This window comes from Salvelinus namaycush, chromosome 11 (assembly GCF_016432855.1).
Source record: "Salvelinus namaycush isolate Seneca chromosome 11, SaNama_1.0, whole genome shotgun sequence".
Taxonomy (NCBI): Eukaryota; Metazoa; Chordata; class Actinopteri; order Salmoniformes; family Salmonidae; genus Salvelinus; species Salvelinus namaycush.
The window spans coordinates 5,447,937-5,462,780 of record NC_052317.1 but is presented as its reverse complement, the minus strand read 5'-3'; the positions used below and the strand labels follow the sequence as shown (position 1 = coordinate 5,462,780).

General features: G+C 43.1%; 2 protein-coding genes across 4 annotated transcripts in view; both read right to left on the bottom strand.

The window, feature by feature from the left end:
• Nucleotides 1–3,676, bottom strand: part of tnk2b (tyrosine kinase, non-receptor, 2b) — a 110,774-nt gene extending 107,098 nt beyond the window's left edge. The window contains exon 1 of the mRNA XM_039003664.1: nt 3,428–3,676. The gene's annotated coding sequence lies outside the window, so the exon portion shown is untranslated. The remainder of the gene's footprint in view (nt 1–3,427) is intronic.
• Nucleotides 3,677–10,391: 6,715 nt separating this feature from the next.
• klhl18 (kelch-like family member 18) overlaps nt 10,392–14,844 on the bottom strand; it is a 59,547-nt gene continuing 55,094 nt past the window's right edge. For all 3 annotated transcript variants that reach the window (XM_039003661.1, XM_039003662.1, XM_039003663.1), the window contains one exon: nt 10,392–12,865. In XM_039003661.1, coding sequence (XP_038859589.1) covers nt 12,479–12,865 — 387 coding nt within the window. In that variant the 3' untranslated portion in view covers nt 10,392–12,478. The remainder of the gene's footprint in view (nt 12,866–14,844) is intronic.

Sequence of the window (14,844 nt, the reverse complement as noted above, 5' to 3'; positions counted from 1 at the left end):
CATCCTAACCATGAAGCACGTGGGTGGCAGCATCATGTTGTGGGGGTGCTTTGCTGCAGGAGGGACTGGTACATTTCACAAAATAGACGGCATCATGAGGAGGAAAATGATGTGGATATATTGAAGCAACATCTCAAGACACCAGTCAGGAAGTTAAAGCTTGGTCGCAAATGGGTCTTCCAAATGGACAATGACCCCAACCATATTTCCAAAGTTGTGGCAAAATGGCTTAACTTCTCTAGGGTAGGCGGCAGCATTCGGAATTTTGGATGAAATGCATGCCCAAATTAAACTGCCTGTTTCTCGGGCCCAGAAGATATGATATGCATATAACTTGTAGATTTGGATAGAAAACACTCTAAAGTTTCCAAAACTGTTAAAATAGTGTCTATGAGTATAACAGAACTGATTTGGCAGGCGAAAACCCGAAAACCTTTTTTTTTGGTTTTGTAATTTTCTATTCAATGCCATTACAGTATCCATTGACTTAGGACTCAAATTGCAGTTTCTATGCCTTCCACTAGATGTCAACAGTCTTTAGAAATTGGTTCAGTCTTGTATTCTGAAAAATGAGGAAGTAAGGGCAGTCTGAATGAAGTGTCACAGAGCTTTTTCATGTGCACAACCGAGAGAGTGCCTTTCTTGTTTACATTTTATATTGACGACGTTATTGTCCGGTTGAAATATTATCGATTATTTAGGCTACAAAACAACCAGTGGTTTGAATATAAACATCGTTTGACATGTTTCTATGAACTTTACGGATACAATTTAGATTTTTTTGTCTTCCTGTTTTGACTGCGTTTCAGCCTGTGGATTACTGAAGAAAACACGCAAACAAAACGGAGGTTTTTGGGTATAAAGAGACTTTATCGAACAAAAGGAACATTTATTGAGTAAATTAATGTCTGCTGAGTGCAACCATATGAAGATCAAAGGTAAGGGATTCATTTTATCTCTATTTCTAAATTGTGTAACTGTTCTACATGGCTGGTTACTGTTTAATGATTTGTCTAGTGGGCTATGTTCTCAAATAATCGTATGGTATGCTTTCGCCGTAAAGCATTTTTTAAATCTGACACCGTGGTTGGATTCACAAGAAGTTCATCTTTAAACCTATGTAAAATATGTTTTGTTTTCTGAATTTTTAGAATGAGTATTTCTGTATTTGAATTTGGCGCCCAGCAGTTTCACTGGCTGTTGAAGAGGTGGGACGCTAACGTCTCACGTACCCAAGAGAGGTTAAGGACAACAAAGTCAAGGTATTGGAGTGGCCATCACAAAGCCCTGACCTCAATTCTATAGAAAATTTGTGGGCAGAACTGAAAAAGCGTGTGCGAGCAAGGAGGCCTTACAACCTGACTCAGTTACACCAGCTCTGTCAGGAGGAATGGGCCAAAATTCACCCAACTTATTGTGGGAAGCTTGTGGAAGGCTACCCGACACGTTTGAACCAAGTTAAACAATTTAAAGGTAACGCTACCAAATCTAATTGAGTGTATGTAAACTTCTGACCCACTGGGAATGTGATGAAAGAAATAAAACCTTAAATAAATAATAATCTACTTTTATTCAGACATTTCTATTTCTTAAAATAAAGTGGTGATCCTAACTGACCTAAGGCAGGGAATTTTTACTTGGATTAAATGTCAGGAATTGTGAAAAACGGAGTTAATGTATTTGGCTAAGGTGTATGTAAACTTCCGACTTCAACTGTAACATGTTTTGCGCTGTCACTCATAAGCCAGCAGAATACCACCCTGCATCCTCCTGTCTTGCTTCTGAAGCTAAGCAGGGTTGGTCTTGGTCAGTCCCTGGATGGGAGACCAGATGCTGGAAGCAGTAGGGGGCACCCTTTCCTCTGGTCTAAAAAAAATACCCAATGCCCCAGGGCAGTGATTGGGGACATTTCCCTGTGTAGGGTGCTGTCTTTCAGGTGGGACATTAAACAGGTGTCCTGACGCTCTGTGGTCACTAAAGATCCCATGGCACTTATCATAAGAGTGGATAAAATCTCAATCTGTCCTTCATACCATCATGGCCACCTAATCATCCCCAGTTTACAATTGGCTCATTCATCCCCTCTCCCTTGTAACTATTCCCCAGGTTGTTGCTGTAAATGAGAATGTGTTCTCAGTCAACTTACCTGGTAAAATAAATAAATAATTGCTACACGAGTAGTTAAGAGCTTCATCTTCATAGGAAATTGTGTCTATAATAAGCTCACATAGTTTCTGTCACAAACACTGAACTCCACACAGTTGTCATTGACTAATTGGATATTAATTTCCCAGTGAGCAAACACTTACTTGCAAAATGTAATATAAATATACACCATTAAAAGGCTTTAACTTATCTGCACATGATAGACAGGCATTGCCAGAGCTCCAAATTGAAGACTGGACATGGTTAGTGAACTTGACTTGCAGTTGACAAATGGCCCATTGCCATACCACACCTATACTCTATCAATATAGCATACCGAAGTTCACAAAGTTGTCACGTGTAGTAGCCTGGGTATCTGTTCTTTAACCAGGCAGCAAATATTATTATTATAGAAAAAGGCTAACATTGACATCCTGCACCCGAGAACAGTGAACAAACTACCAGGTTTCTGGGTATTCTGCTCCATGAATTGTGGTGTTGTTGGACTAGCTAGCGAACTAGCCCTAGATCATGACTCTCAGTTCCATTTATTACTTACACAGAAGTCATTGGACAATGGCGACTTCTGTACAGATGAGTTTTGTTAAGAGCCCCACATTTCGGTCTAAACCGCTAAGGCTGTTTTGGAAGCTTGACAAGGCCCTTATCTTTCATATCAACAATAAATCATTTTCAGAAAACAAAAAGTTAAATTGACAGTACACCTTTATAGGGTTGGCTATATTTCCATGTCACAGCGCTTGTTTACGGAAAAGGGAAGATACAGTGTGGACTACCTGTGCTATTAGCTATCTGTCTCCCCGAACACCTGTGTGTAAACAGAAGACCGACGCCATAAACGTGGTGTTACTTAAAACTGTTGGCTGCCACTATTTTGCACTGTGAAATAATTTTGGATGTTTTATGGAAGTATAGGTATTAATGTTTCTAGATCCGTACCACAATTGAGAATCGATTCACGTTTAGATTGAGTATTTGGCTGTTTTGGCTTCCAGAGCCAATTTGCCTTTATGAAAAACATAGCAAAGTTCCTTGGACTATACTGCACTAACGTTACGCTACTTTGATCCATGATTGGGCTAGCGAGCTACATGTTCTCTTTCCGTCTTAGCTATACGTTCACAATTATGAAGTGGACAGGGTGTCAATTGTTAGACTGACAAAGTGTAGCTACAATTAATTAAATGGAGGAGGAAAAAATTTAGCGAGTATTTTTCTCAAAGGCATTTTCGTTATGAGCCCACTGTCACAGCCTACCTACCTGCCAATCTCTGCTCCTTTCTCTCACAGCGTTGCTCCCTCGCGATGCCTGTTTCTCTAACAAACAAGTAAATTACCTTAAGGCATGACTTGACATTTTCTAAACTCTTCAGTTCTTTCTGAAAACTTAAACATGGATAACTTATTTCAACTATTCTATTCTCAATTGGCTGTATTTTATGCTTGCTTGCATCTGCTCGAGACAAATTGGGTATTGCATTGCTGGCGTCAACACTCAATGGGCCAGTTCATTTTGCAAGGCCTGGTGCCCCGGTTGAGTCGAGATTTAATTTATGGACCAATGGAATGGTGTAAAATGTTTATACCCCGCAACCCTTTGCACCGGGACATGTAAAAGGAACTCGCCCAATTCGTCGCTTTCTCTGTACACGCTCAACGCTGTCAACCCACTCTTAAAGCTACTTGTCCCTGTTTTGACACAATGTATGACTACTCGTAAAATACAGTACTTTCTGAACGTTAATAGTAGTGCCTATACGTACACCTACACTATTTAAAATACATTTGACTGCAATTTCACCTATACACACAAAATAATGCTGAATGCAATTATTAAATGTTTCTTTGCTGACTGACTTCGCTGTCATGCGCAGCCAGTGTTTTTTATATTCATATATACTTAATATTAAACTGTAAGTGGTTTCACATAATTGTAATACTGTAAATAAAGTGTAGGAAGAGCATGTGCTGGTTAACTGCTCCATTCACTTCATATGGCAATCATATTTGGAAGAAATACTGTATCTCCATTGACTGTAATGTATGCAATGATGTATATAAACCCTTGATAGAAAATGCTATGTTTTGGCCATGGAGAGGTTTGAAGCCACCGGTCGGCCATATTGGCACTTCTCAGAAAAGCAGTCCTCCATAGGAATGCCATAGGAATTAATGTAATTCTGCATTTAAAATAAATGTAATTTATTTATGTATTTTTGTTGTTGTAGTGGGGACAGTAAAATTATACTTTAAGGAAAATGTTTTATATAATTTTCATGGTGGGCTCCCGAGTGGCGTAGCGGTCTAAGGCACTGCAGCTCAGTGCTAGAGGCATCACTACAGACCCTGGTTCAATTCCAGGCTGTATCACAACCAGCTGTGATTGGCAGTCCCATAGGGGACACTTGGCCCAGTGTCGTCTGGGTTAGGGTTTGGCCGGGGTAGGCCGTCATTGTAAATAAGAATTTGTTTTTAACTGACCTAGTTAAATAAAGGTTAAATAAAAAATTATGTTTAGCTCACATAATATAATATAAAAGTATGCATTAAGGTGTCTGTAATAGAACACACTTGGCAAAAACACATTAGTAAATTTATTTCTATAACTTCCAAAATATTTTTTACAATGTTGGGGAATGCCAAAATGGAGGCGCGGTGCTTGACACAGTATCCTGTGAATCAACTTGTGTATATGTAAATCATTGTGTTTGTCACTGGATTTGTGCATGTAGAAAGAGTCCCTGGTAGGTTGTTATCATTGTCCTCTGTCGTCATCAAGTGGTGATATAATGAAACTACATGGCCAGGCTAACACCCGTGTGTGCGTTCATGCGTCCATCACTCAATGTGTTCATGCCTTCATTACTCAATCTCACATTTATTTAATTTAATTTATGTATTCATATAATAAGCAATGTATTATCAAACGTATACCTACCATGTAGTGCAAGCACTACAATTGACAGTCAAAGAGGAAGCGTATCTCTACAACCAACAACCCCAGAATGGCCTCCAGTTGCTCCATCTCATCAGGCAAGGGAATATAACGGGTTCTACAAACTGTGGACTTTGGTGGAGACAGGGTTTGTGTGCATAGATTTACGATATCCTTTGTTATAGGGTGGTTTGAGTTTTGTCCCACATGGGCTGGATTAGTAATTCTCTTTAGGTCTTTCTGTAGAGCACCGGGTGTACCTGCTGCTTTCTCCCTGCATCGAGTAGACAGGAATATAGCATTGACGTGAATATCAGTTGAACTATAATTCAGTAAAATCTTTGAAATTGTTGCATTTATATTTTTGTTCAGTGTACATGGGCAAAAATCCTCCATGACACACCAAGGTGAAAAGCAACATTGAACTGAAAATGTCTACCCTACGCTGAAATGTATTTTTCTACTCCTGCAATAGTCTACACATATTGCCTTTCAGACATGTGTTACATGTGTTACATTCTTGACATTTGACAAAAGACAAAAACACCATGATTTATTGCAGCAAACACAGGAGACAAGCAATTTTGCCTGCTGTCCTAAACCCCCAAAAAACATTTTGTCAAACATCCGATAAGTAGTCTTTTCAAAATATGCTACCCATAGTTTTTCAATCTGTAAAAAAATATAATTTAAATGCCCCCAAAGGGATTTGAAAGCCATGTTATCCAGTCCTAAAAAAAAAAAAAAAAAAAAAAAATAGTGACTTGTGAAATGACAACTCAGTCTACCTGTAGAGCAGATGTGTGTCGGACGGTCAAATACTCAGTCAACGAGTCTCCCATAAACAAATAAACAACACGTTTAAGAACAATACTTTTAGTGACTGCTGTGCAAGTTAGGAGGTTGTGTTCTAGAACAGTCATGTTATTTCCCATCAGTAATACTCCGTTCTAAATTCATAACTTCTGGCTTTTTGTGTGAGCATAATTGGATAGGGTAAACTTCTCAAAAACAACGTCTCCCTTGGTCTTACACTAACAAATGACAGGTTGTCTCAACCTGCAGGTATAATGCAATTATAATGCATTGTAAGACTTGTCATAAGCATTTATGACCCTCTATAATGTCTTATTGTAACGAAAGTCGTCGGGAGAAGGAGAGGAGGACCAAAGTGCAGCGTGGTACGTATCCATAATACACGAACAAAAACAACAAAACGACCAACGAACCGTTCTGACAGGTGCAACAAACACTAACTACCCACAAACACAAGTGGGAAAACAAGCTACCTAAGTATGGCTCTCAATCAGAGACAACGATAGACAGCTGCCTCTGATTGAGAACCATACCAGGCCAAACACATAGAAACAGAAAACCTAGACCTACAACATAGAATACCCACCCACATCACACCCTGACCAAACTAAAAATAGGTCAGGGCGTGACACTTATCTCGTAATGATCCGGACTAAATAAACAGCCGCTGAGTCAGTCAAACGTTACTTACATAGAAATATATCATTATTAGCCTTAAAATAAGACAATGGCACATACATGCTTTTAAACTAATAAAACATTATACCTGCAGTCTACGTTAAGTGTAACTGATAATTTCATACGAACAGAATCATACAGGAAATAAGATCCACATTTAGGTCTTAAATCTTTTGTGGAAACAAACTGCTTTGACCACATCGATTACACACAGTCTCGACTTTAACATTTGCACTACTAAATCAGTTCCTTATGAAACTAATCAACAAGAGAACAGCACTTGGTAGAAATCAGATGCTAGCTCACTAGTGTCACGGTTATAGGGGTTGCGATGACATGATAGGGAACGTCAAGCGCCGCAAGAGGTTTGTAGATGCAAACAACATTATATACCACATTATGGAAGACACTGCTCCCGATAATGTTTCAGGATTAGAAAGTGTACATACTGTACACCAAGAGACCTGTACTAGAGACCGCCTTGAGTGTTCACCTAAAGACAATTACACAACAAACGTCTTTTGAACGTCAGTTTGAGGTGTCGATTCTGAATAAATTAACGGCTGGCGGCCTCCTGACTGGTGCTGCAGTGTAAGGCTCTGCATTGCAGTGCTGAGGCGCCACTACAGCCTGGGGTTTGATCCGTGGCCGGGAATCCCATAAGGGCGGTGCACATTGGCCCAGTGCCGCCCGGGTTTGGGGGAGGGATGGCCGGTTGGGGATTCCTTGTCTCATCGCGCTCCTTGTGGCAGGCTGGGCGCCTGCAAGCTTACATCGGTCATCAGTCAAACGGTGTTTCCTCCGACACATTGGTACAGCTGACTTCCGAGTTAAGCGAGAAGTGTGTTAAGAAGCAGCGCTTCTTGACGAGTCATGTTTCTGAGGACACGTCTCGACTTCCGCCTCTCCCGAGACCGTTGGGGAGTTGTAGCGATGAGACAATTGGATATTACGAAATTGGGGAGAAAAATGGGTCAAATAATAACGGCTACCTCGCAGGACCTGCAGTCGTTTGTAAAATAATTGAGTGAATGGATTGCGGTATGGGCTGGTCTCTAGTATGAGTTGGTCGGTCTGACAGGTACACTGCCATAGCAGATGCTGCTTTGTCGTTCTGCCCCTGAACAAGGCAGTTAACCCACTGTTCCTAGGCCGTCATTGAAAATAAGAATTTGTTCTTTGGGTTGTGCCGTGGCGGAGATCTTTGTGGGCTATACTCGGCCTTGTCTCAGGATGGTAAGTTGGTGGTTGAAGATATCCCTCTAGTGGTGTGGGGGCTGTGCTTTGGCAAAGTGGGTGGGGTTATATCCTGCCTGTTTGGCCCTGTCCGGGGGTATCATCTGATGGGGCCACAGTATCTCCTGACCCCTCCTGTCTCAGCCTCTAGTATTTATGCTGCAGTAGTTTATGTGTCGGGGGGCTAGGGTCAGTCTGTTATATCTGGAGTACTTCTCCTGTCTTATCCGGTGTCCTGTGTGAATTTAAGTATGCTCTCTCTAATTCTCTTTCTTTCTTTCTCTCTCTCGGAGGACCTGAGCCCTAGAACCATGCCTCAGGACTACCTGACTCCTTGCTGTCCCCAGTCCACCTGGCCGTGCTGCTGCTCCAGTTTCAACTGTTCTGCCTGCGGCTATGGAACCCTGACTTGTTCACCGGACGTGCTACCTGTCCCAGACCTGCTGTTTTCAACTCTCTAAAGACAGCAGGAGCGGTAGAGATACTCTTAATGATCGGCTATGAAAAGCCAACTGACATTTACTCCTGAGGTTCTGACTTGTTGCACCCTCGACAACTACTGTGATTATTATTATTTGACCATGCTGGTCATTTATGAACATTTGAACATCTTGGCCATGTTCTGTTATAATCTCCACCCGGCACAGCCAGAAGAGGACTGGTCACCCCTCAAAGCCTGGTTCCTCTCTAGGTTTCTTCCTAGGTTTAGGCCTTTCTAGGGAGTTTTTCCTAGCCACCGTGCTTCTACACCTGCATTGCTTGCTGTTTGGGGTTTTAGGCTGGGTTAATGTACAGCACTTTGAGATATCAGCTGATGTAAGAAGGGCTATATAAATAAATTTGATTTGATCCAGGACCTCTATACCAGGCGGTGTCCGAGGAAGGCCCGAAAAATTGTCAAAGACTCCAGCCACCCTAGTCATAGACTGTTCTCTCTGCTACCGCATGTCAAGCTGTACCGGAGCGCCGTGTCTAGGTCCAAGAGGCTTCTAAATAGCTTCTACCCCCAAGCCATAAGACTCCTGAACATCTAATCAAATGGCTACCCAGACTGTTTGCATTGCCCCCCCCCCCCCCCCCCCCACCCCCTTTTTTTTTTACACTGCTGCTACTCTGTTATTATCTATGCATAGTCAATTAATAACTCTACCTACGTGTACACATTACCTCAATTACTCGACTAACCGGTGCCACCGCACCGGTACACACTCTGTACCGGTACCCCCTCTATATAGCCTCGCTATTGTTATGTTACTGCTGCTCTTTAATTATTTGCTACTTTTATTTCTTATTTTTTTATTGTAATTATTATTTTTCTTAACTGCATTGTTGGTTAGGGCTTGTAAGTGAAATGTTGTATTCAGCGCATGGGACAAATACAATTTGATTGTGAAGGCTTTCAACACTGTTGACCATTCATTACTAATATGTAGACTGTCTGAAATTGGCCTGGTCAGGCATGCAATTGGTTTGAAAACTATCTGACAGAGAGGACATGTGTTTCTTCTGATGGCATTGTCAAGTTTCCTTAATATTACCAAAGGTGTCCCTCAAGGGTCGATTTTTTTCTATATAAACAATATTGGTTCATCTGTGAGAAATGATAACCTCCACTTGTATGCGGACGATACTGTTGTGTATTCTTTTGCCCCTTCTGTTGACAAGACTCTCTCAGAACTACAATCTGCCTTTTTTACTTTCCTTTGTTGAACTGAAACTGGTACTTCATCCAGGTAAAAGTAATCATATGTGATTTTCCAAAAAGCTTAAAAATGTAACTGATTATTTATGCATTGGATGGTGCCCACATTGATCATGTCTGGGTATCTGGATTGATACAAAGCTATCTTTCAAAAAGCATATCGAGGTAGTTAAGAATTTCAAAATGGGCTGCTTCCTTTATAGGAATAGGGCATGCCTTTCATTAAGTCGCAGAAAACAAAACATTCAGTTGACATTCATACCGGTTATAGATTATGGTGATATCGCCTATATGAATGCGGCTCCCACTGTATTGAAACCATTGGACGCAGTTACTCATAGCGCACTGCGCTTTATTTACAGGTGACAGGTTCAGTACATATCACTGCTTTCTGTATCAGAAAGTAAGCTGGCCCTCTTTGAAGTCTCATCGATCGACGCATTGCACTATTTGTGTTTATAAAGCGCTCTTACACAAACATCCGCCGTACCTCACTTCATCGTAACCTAAAGATGTACGAGCGACCAGACCCGGTCTCAGAGATGGCTAACTCTGGAGAGCCCATCGGTGTCCACTGAGTTCGGTAGATCTGCGTTACGTTTATTTGCACCTTACTTGTGGAATGATCTCCAGAACTCTCTCAGGTTGGATGTCTTGGTGCCACTAGAGCAGTTAAGACGACTGGTTGATTTACCTTTTTTTACTGAGGGAATGTGTTTGTTTGTCATGATCGTGTTTTGTAAGTTACTTTTCTTAAATGACTTGTAAATAGTGTATGTTTTTATTGCGTTGGAATTGTAAATATTGTGAATTTATATGATTGTGTGCAGGGCTCCCTTATAAATAGAGGCCATGGTCTCAATGGGATGTCCCTGTTGATTTTTTTTTTTTTTTTTTAAATGGCTGCAACTCAACTTGCACCAATTGTGATGGTTTTGAATGCACTACTAACGGATGGAATCCTACATTCTCCCGAAATGCTAGTCAGATTATTCTCGACGTTGCTAAATGAACTTCTAACAAATTCGTAAACGGTTTGGAGAAAAGAACAACACCCTAGGGAAGTCATAAAAAAAATCACTATCCCTTCAGGCTTACATATTTGTGATAGTAGTACTAATTGTACAGTTAAGAATCAAGCAACAACAACAAGAAATGCACTAATAAATACAATTTTGTAGCCTGGGACCAGACAGTACCAAAAGTGAAGAGCAGTAAGAATACTGCAAACATAATTATGCAAAAAAAAAAATATATATATATATATATAAAATGTGTGTGTGTAATATATTACCAGAACATCAGCAGAAATAAGCAAAACATCAACATTTCAAAAGTTCACAGTAATTAATCCCAAATGAAAGTTATTTAAATCGTGACAAATGCAGCAGGTAAAGTCTGACAAACAAGCAATACTACATCTCACTGTACAATCCATTTTCAATTACATTACCTCATTCTTAAAATAGTTTGCCACTGTTGTTCCAAGGGAATGGCAAGCTCCCACACAACGTTACCAGTGGCAGATGCTATAAGACCTCTGAATGTTACTGGAACACTCCCTAAATGTGCTGCCCACAGTCTGCTTTTGACAATAGGACCTCAGAATGTTACTGGAACGCTCCCTAAATGTGCTGCACACAGTCTGCTTTTGACATATTCAATATTTTTGGGTAATAAAGCATAACATTTGCAGTAACATCGTCGCTATGCATTGTCGCCACTCTTCAAATCACCCTCCATCATATTTTAGCCACTTAAGTTCTCCCATACTATTGTATAATAAAAGATGGAATTGCACTTTGAGCAGAGGTGCGTTCAACAAGGGTTCTGTTTGTGACGAACATGTTACTTAGTAACAATCTCAGTTGAACGCTTTTGAATGAACGTTCTGGTGAAACATTAATAAAAAGCTAAACGTTTGTAAGGATTACCATGACAGTTTAGCAATGAGAATCAAACTGAAAATGACGTTCCTATTCCTACTACATGCAATAGAAAGCCTACGTGGTGGCGGCTTAGACCCAAAACAGATAGTGTACGTTCGCAGCGCACTACCACCTTCTCACACTGTTAGCGAACTTTCGCAGCCAACAGAAAAACAAACGGAATATGTTAGATAACGTTAGCAAACTATTTCCTCTGTTGAACGCACCTCATGTGTTGTTCATTTTGTTTAAAACAATTTGAAGGGTGATCAAGTTGCCTAACAACTTGGTGTTGTGGCATCGTAATGCAATCAACCCGGAAGACAGTTCTTCAGTTCCCTTTTGCTGAGACCCTTATTGGGAAAACAGTTCCCACAACCAAAGGGCAAGCAGTTATGGTGGTCAGTTACTTAATAATAATATTCATAAGCAAATGATCCCAATCAAAATAATACCTATTTTCCCAAAACACAAAGAAATTCACCAACATTGTGAAACCTGTACCATATTATGAAATCATGACAAGGCTTCCAGATCAGATAGTGCAACTCAATCCTCAGCACAATGGTGCAGACATTGATAGTGATAGTAACATTCGGGACAGATTCTGGTATGTAGTATCACTTCAAGATTGTAAAGTCTGATGCACAAGTCCACACTTATCCTGCGATCCATTCACGACAAGTTCATTTATGGTCGCGCCTCCCAAATAGGAGCTTAGAGCCTAATGGTCAGGGCAGTTACCTCCGGCCATTCCAAAACCCCAGCCTCTGTATCCCTACAAACTACGCAACAGAATCCCAACATATGTTTACTCATGTACTAATGCCCTATGAACATTCTCATTATAAACCTTTCAAATGGTACAATGGCTAAGCCAGACTTAAATTAATCAAATGTTTTGAACTGTGGTACCTGGTATACAGAAACATACAGTTATACATTTTTCTTGTTAATTGATTTAAAAATTCATTAAAAAAAATCTAAAAGTCTTTGGGCTTTTGGGGATGGTAGGGGTTAAGCAGGCTGAAGGGGTATACAACCAACACCCACCCCACCCTCGTGGCACACCATGGGTGCCATGAATGTCCAGCGGTTGGTCTCAGCGTCGTACATCTCTACAGAGCTCAGGTTGGATTGTCCGTCATAGCCACCCACGGAGTAAAGCCTGCCACAGTTTGCCACCAGTGAGACTCTGCTGCGCCGTGTGTTCATGGCCACCAGGTGGCTCCATTGGTCTGCCACCGAGCTGTACACCTCGGCCCCGCTGAGGAACCCGGAGCCATCATAACCCCCCGCCACATAGAGCTGGCTGCCAAGGGCTGCAGCGCCGTGGCGACAGCGCTTGTTCATCATGCCAGCAACGGGGTGCCAAAGGGCTGTGTGCTGGTTGTAGTACTCCACCTACAGGATGGGAGGGGTCATTAGTCATTCTCTTTCAGTGTCTAATGCATTTTAAAGGGTATGTTCACGATTTAAGAGATGAAGAACTTTTTACCATTCACCCGTGATGATATTGATTGATCCAAACCGTTTTTGAAATGTAAGCTATCTATTGGTCATTGATTATTTTTACCAGAGCAGCCTCCAGTAGATTACACTGATTAGAATGGAAGTGGAAGGGCAAAGCTTGTTGCTTGTTTAAACAGCACTAAAGTGTCAATTTTGAAAATGCTAAATTGCCTCTGCAGCCACTTAATGTCATCAGAGATTATACATGGGTATAGTACCAGATACACTTAAAAGTTTGGAGCGGAGAGTGAAGAAGTCGGAGCGGGGAGTGAAAAGGGTTCGGAGCGGGGAGGAGAAAGGGTTCGGAGCGGGGAGGAGAAGGGTTTGGAGCGGAGAGGAGAAGGGTTTGGAGCGGGGAGGAGAAGGGTTTGGAGCAGGGAGGAGAAAGGGTTCGGAGCGGGGAGCGGGGGGGAGTAAAGGGTTCGGAGCGGGGAGGAGAAGGGTTTGGAGCGGGGGGGAGAAGGGTTTGGAGCGGGGGCGAGTAAAGGGTTTGGAACGGGGAGGAGAAGGGTTTGGAGCGGAGAAGGGTTTGGAGCGGGGAGGAGAAAGGGTTCGGAGCGGGGAGGAGAAGGGTTTGGAGCGGAGAGGAGAAGGGTTTGGAGCGGGGAGGAGAAAGGGTTCGGAGCGGGGAGGAGAAAGGGTTCGGAGCGGGGAGCGGGGGGGAGCAAAGGGTTCGGAGCGGGGAGGAGAAGGGTTTGGAGCGGGGGGGAGAAGGGTTTGGAGCGTGGGGGAGTAAAGGGTTCGGAGCGGGGAGGAGAAGGGTTTGGAGCGGGGGGGAGAAGGCTTTGGAGCGGGGGCGAGTAAAGGGTTTGGAGCGGGGAGGAGAAGGGTTTGGAGCGGAGAAGGGTTTGGAGCGGGGAGGAGAAAGGGTTCGGAGCGGGGAGCGGGGGGGAGTAAGGGGTTCGGAGCGGGGAGGAGAAGGGTTCGGAGCGGGGAGGAGAAGGGTTCGGAGCGGGGGGTGGGGATTGAAGGGTTCGGAGCGGGGAGTGAAGGGTTGGGAGCGGGGAGGAGAAGGGTTCGGAGCGGGGAGGAGAAGGGTTCGGAGCGGGGAGGAGAAGGGTTCGGAGCGGGGAGGAGAAGGGTTTGGAGCGGGGAGGAGAAGGGTTTGGAGCGGGGAGGAGAAGGGTTTGGAGCGGGGAGTGGGGGGGGGAGTAAAGGGTTCGGAGCGAGGAGGAGAAGGGTTCGGAGCGGGGAGGAGAAGGGTTTGGAGCGGGGGGTGGGGATTGAAGGGTTCGGAGCGGGGAGTGAAGGGTTCGGCGCGGGGAGTGAAGGGTTTGGAGCGGGGGGTGGGGAGTGAAGGGTTTGGAGCGGGGAGTGAAGGGTTTGGAGCGGGGAGTGAAGGGTTTGGAGCGGGGAGTGAAGGGTTTGGAGCGGGGAGTGAAGGGTTTGGAGCGGGGAGTGAAGGGTTTGGAGCGGGGAGTGAAGGGTTCGGCGCGGGGAGTGAAGGGTTTGGAGCGGGGGGTGGGGATTGAAGGGTTCGGAGCGGGGAGTGAAGGGTTTGGAGCGGGGAGTGAAGGGTTCGGCGCGGGGAGTGAAGGGTTTGGAGCGGGGGGTGGGGATTGAATCCCAGTCTCTGATGGGGAGAGGCGTATATACAGTGCCTACTGAAAGTCTTCACATCTTTTGCACAGTTTTCACATTTTGCTCCCTTCATTTAAAATCTAGAAATGCATAAATTGGGATTTTCCCCCACTGATCAACGCAACCCACTGCACACTTTAAAAGTTCCACAAAAAAAGGTATAATTGTGTATTATTATATTGATGGCGTAGCATCTTCACACCCTATAGTTGATACTTAGTGGAAGCACCTTTGGCAGCAAATACAGCTGTGAATAATTGTTATTAGTTTCCACCAATATTGCACAACTT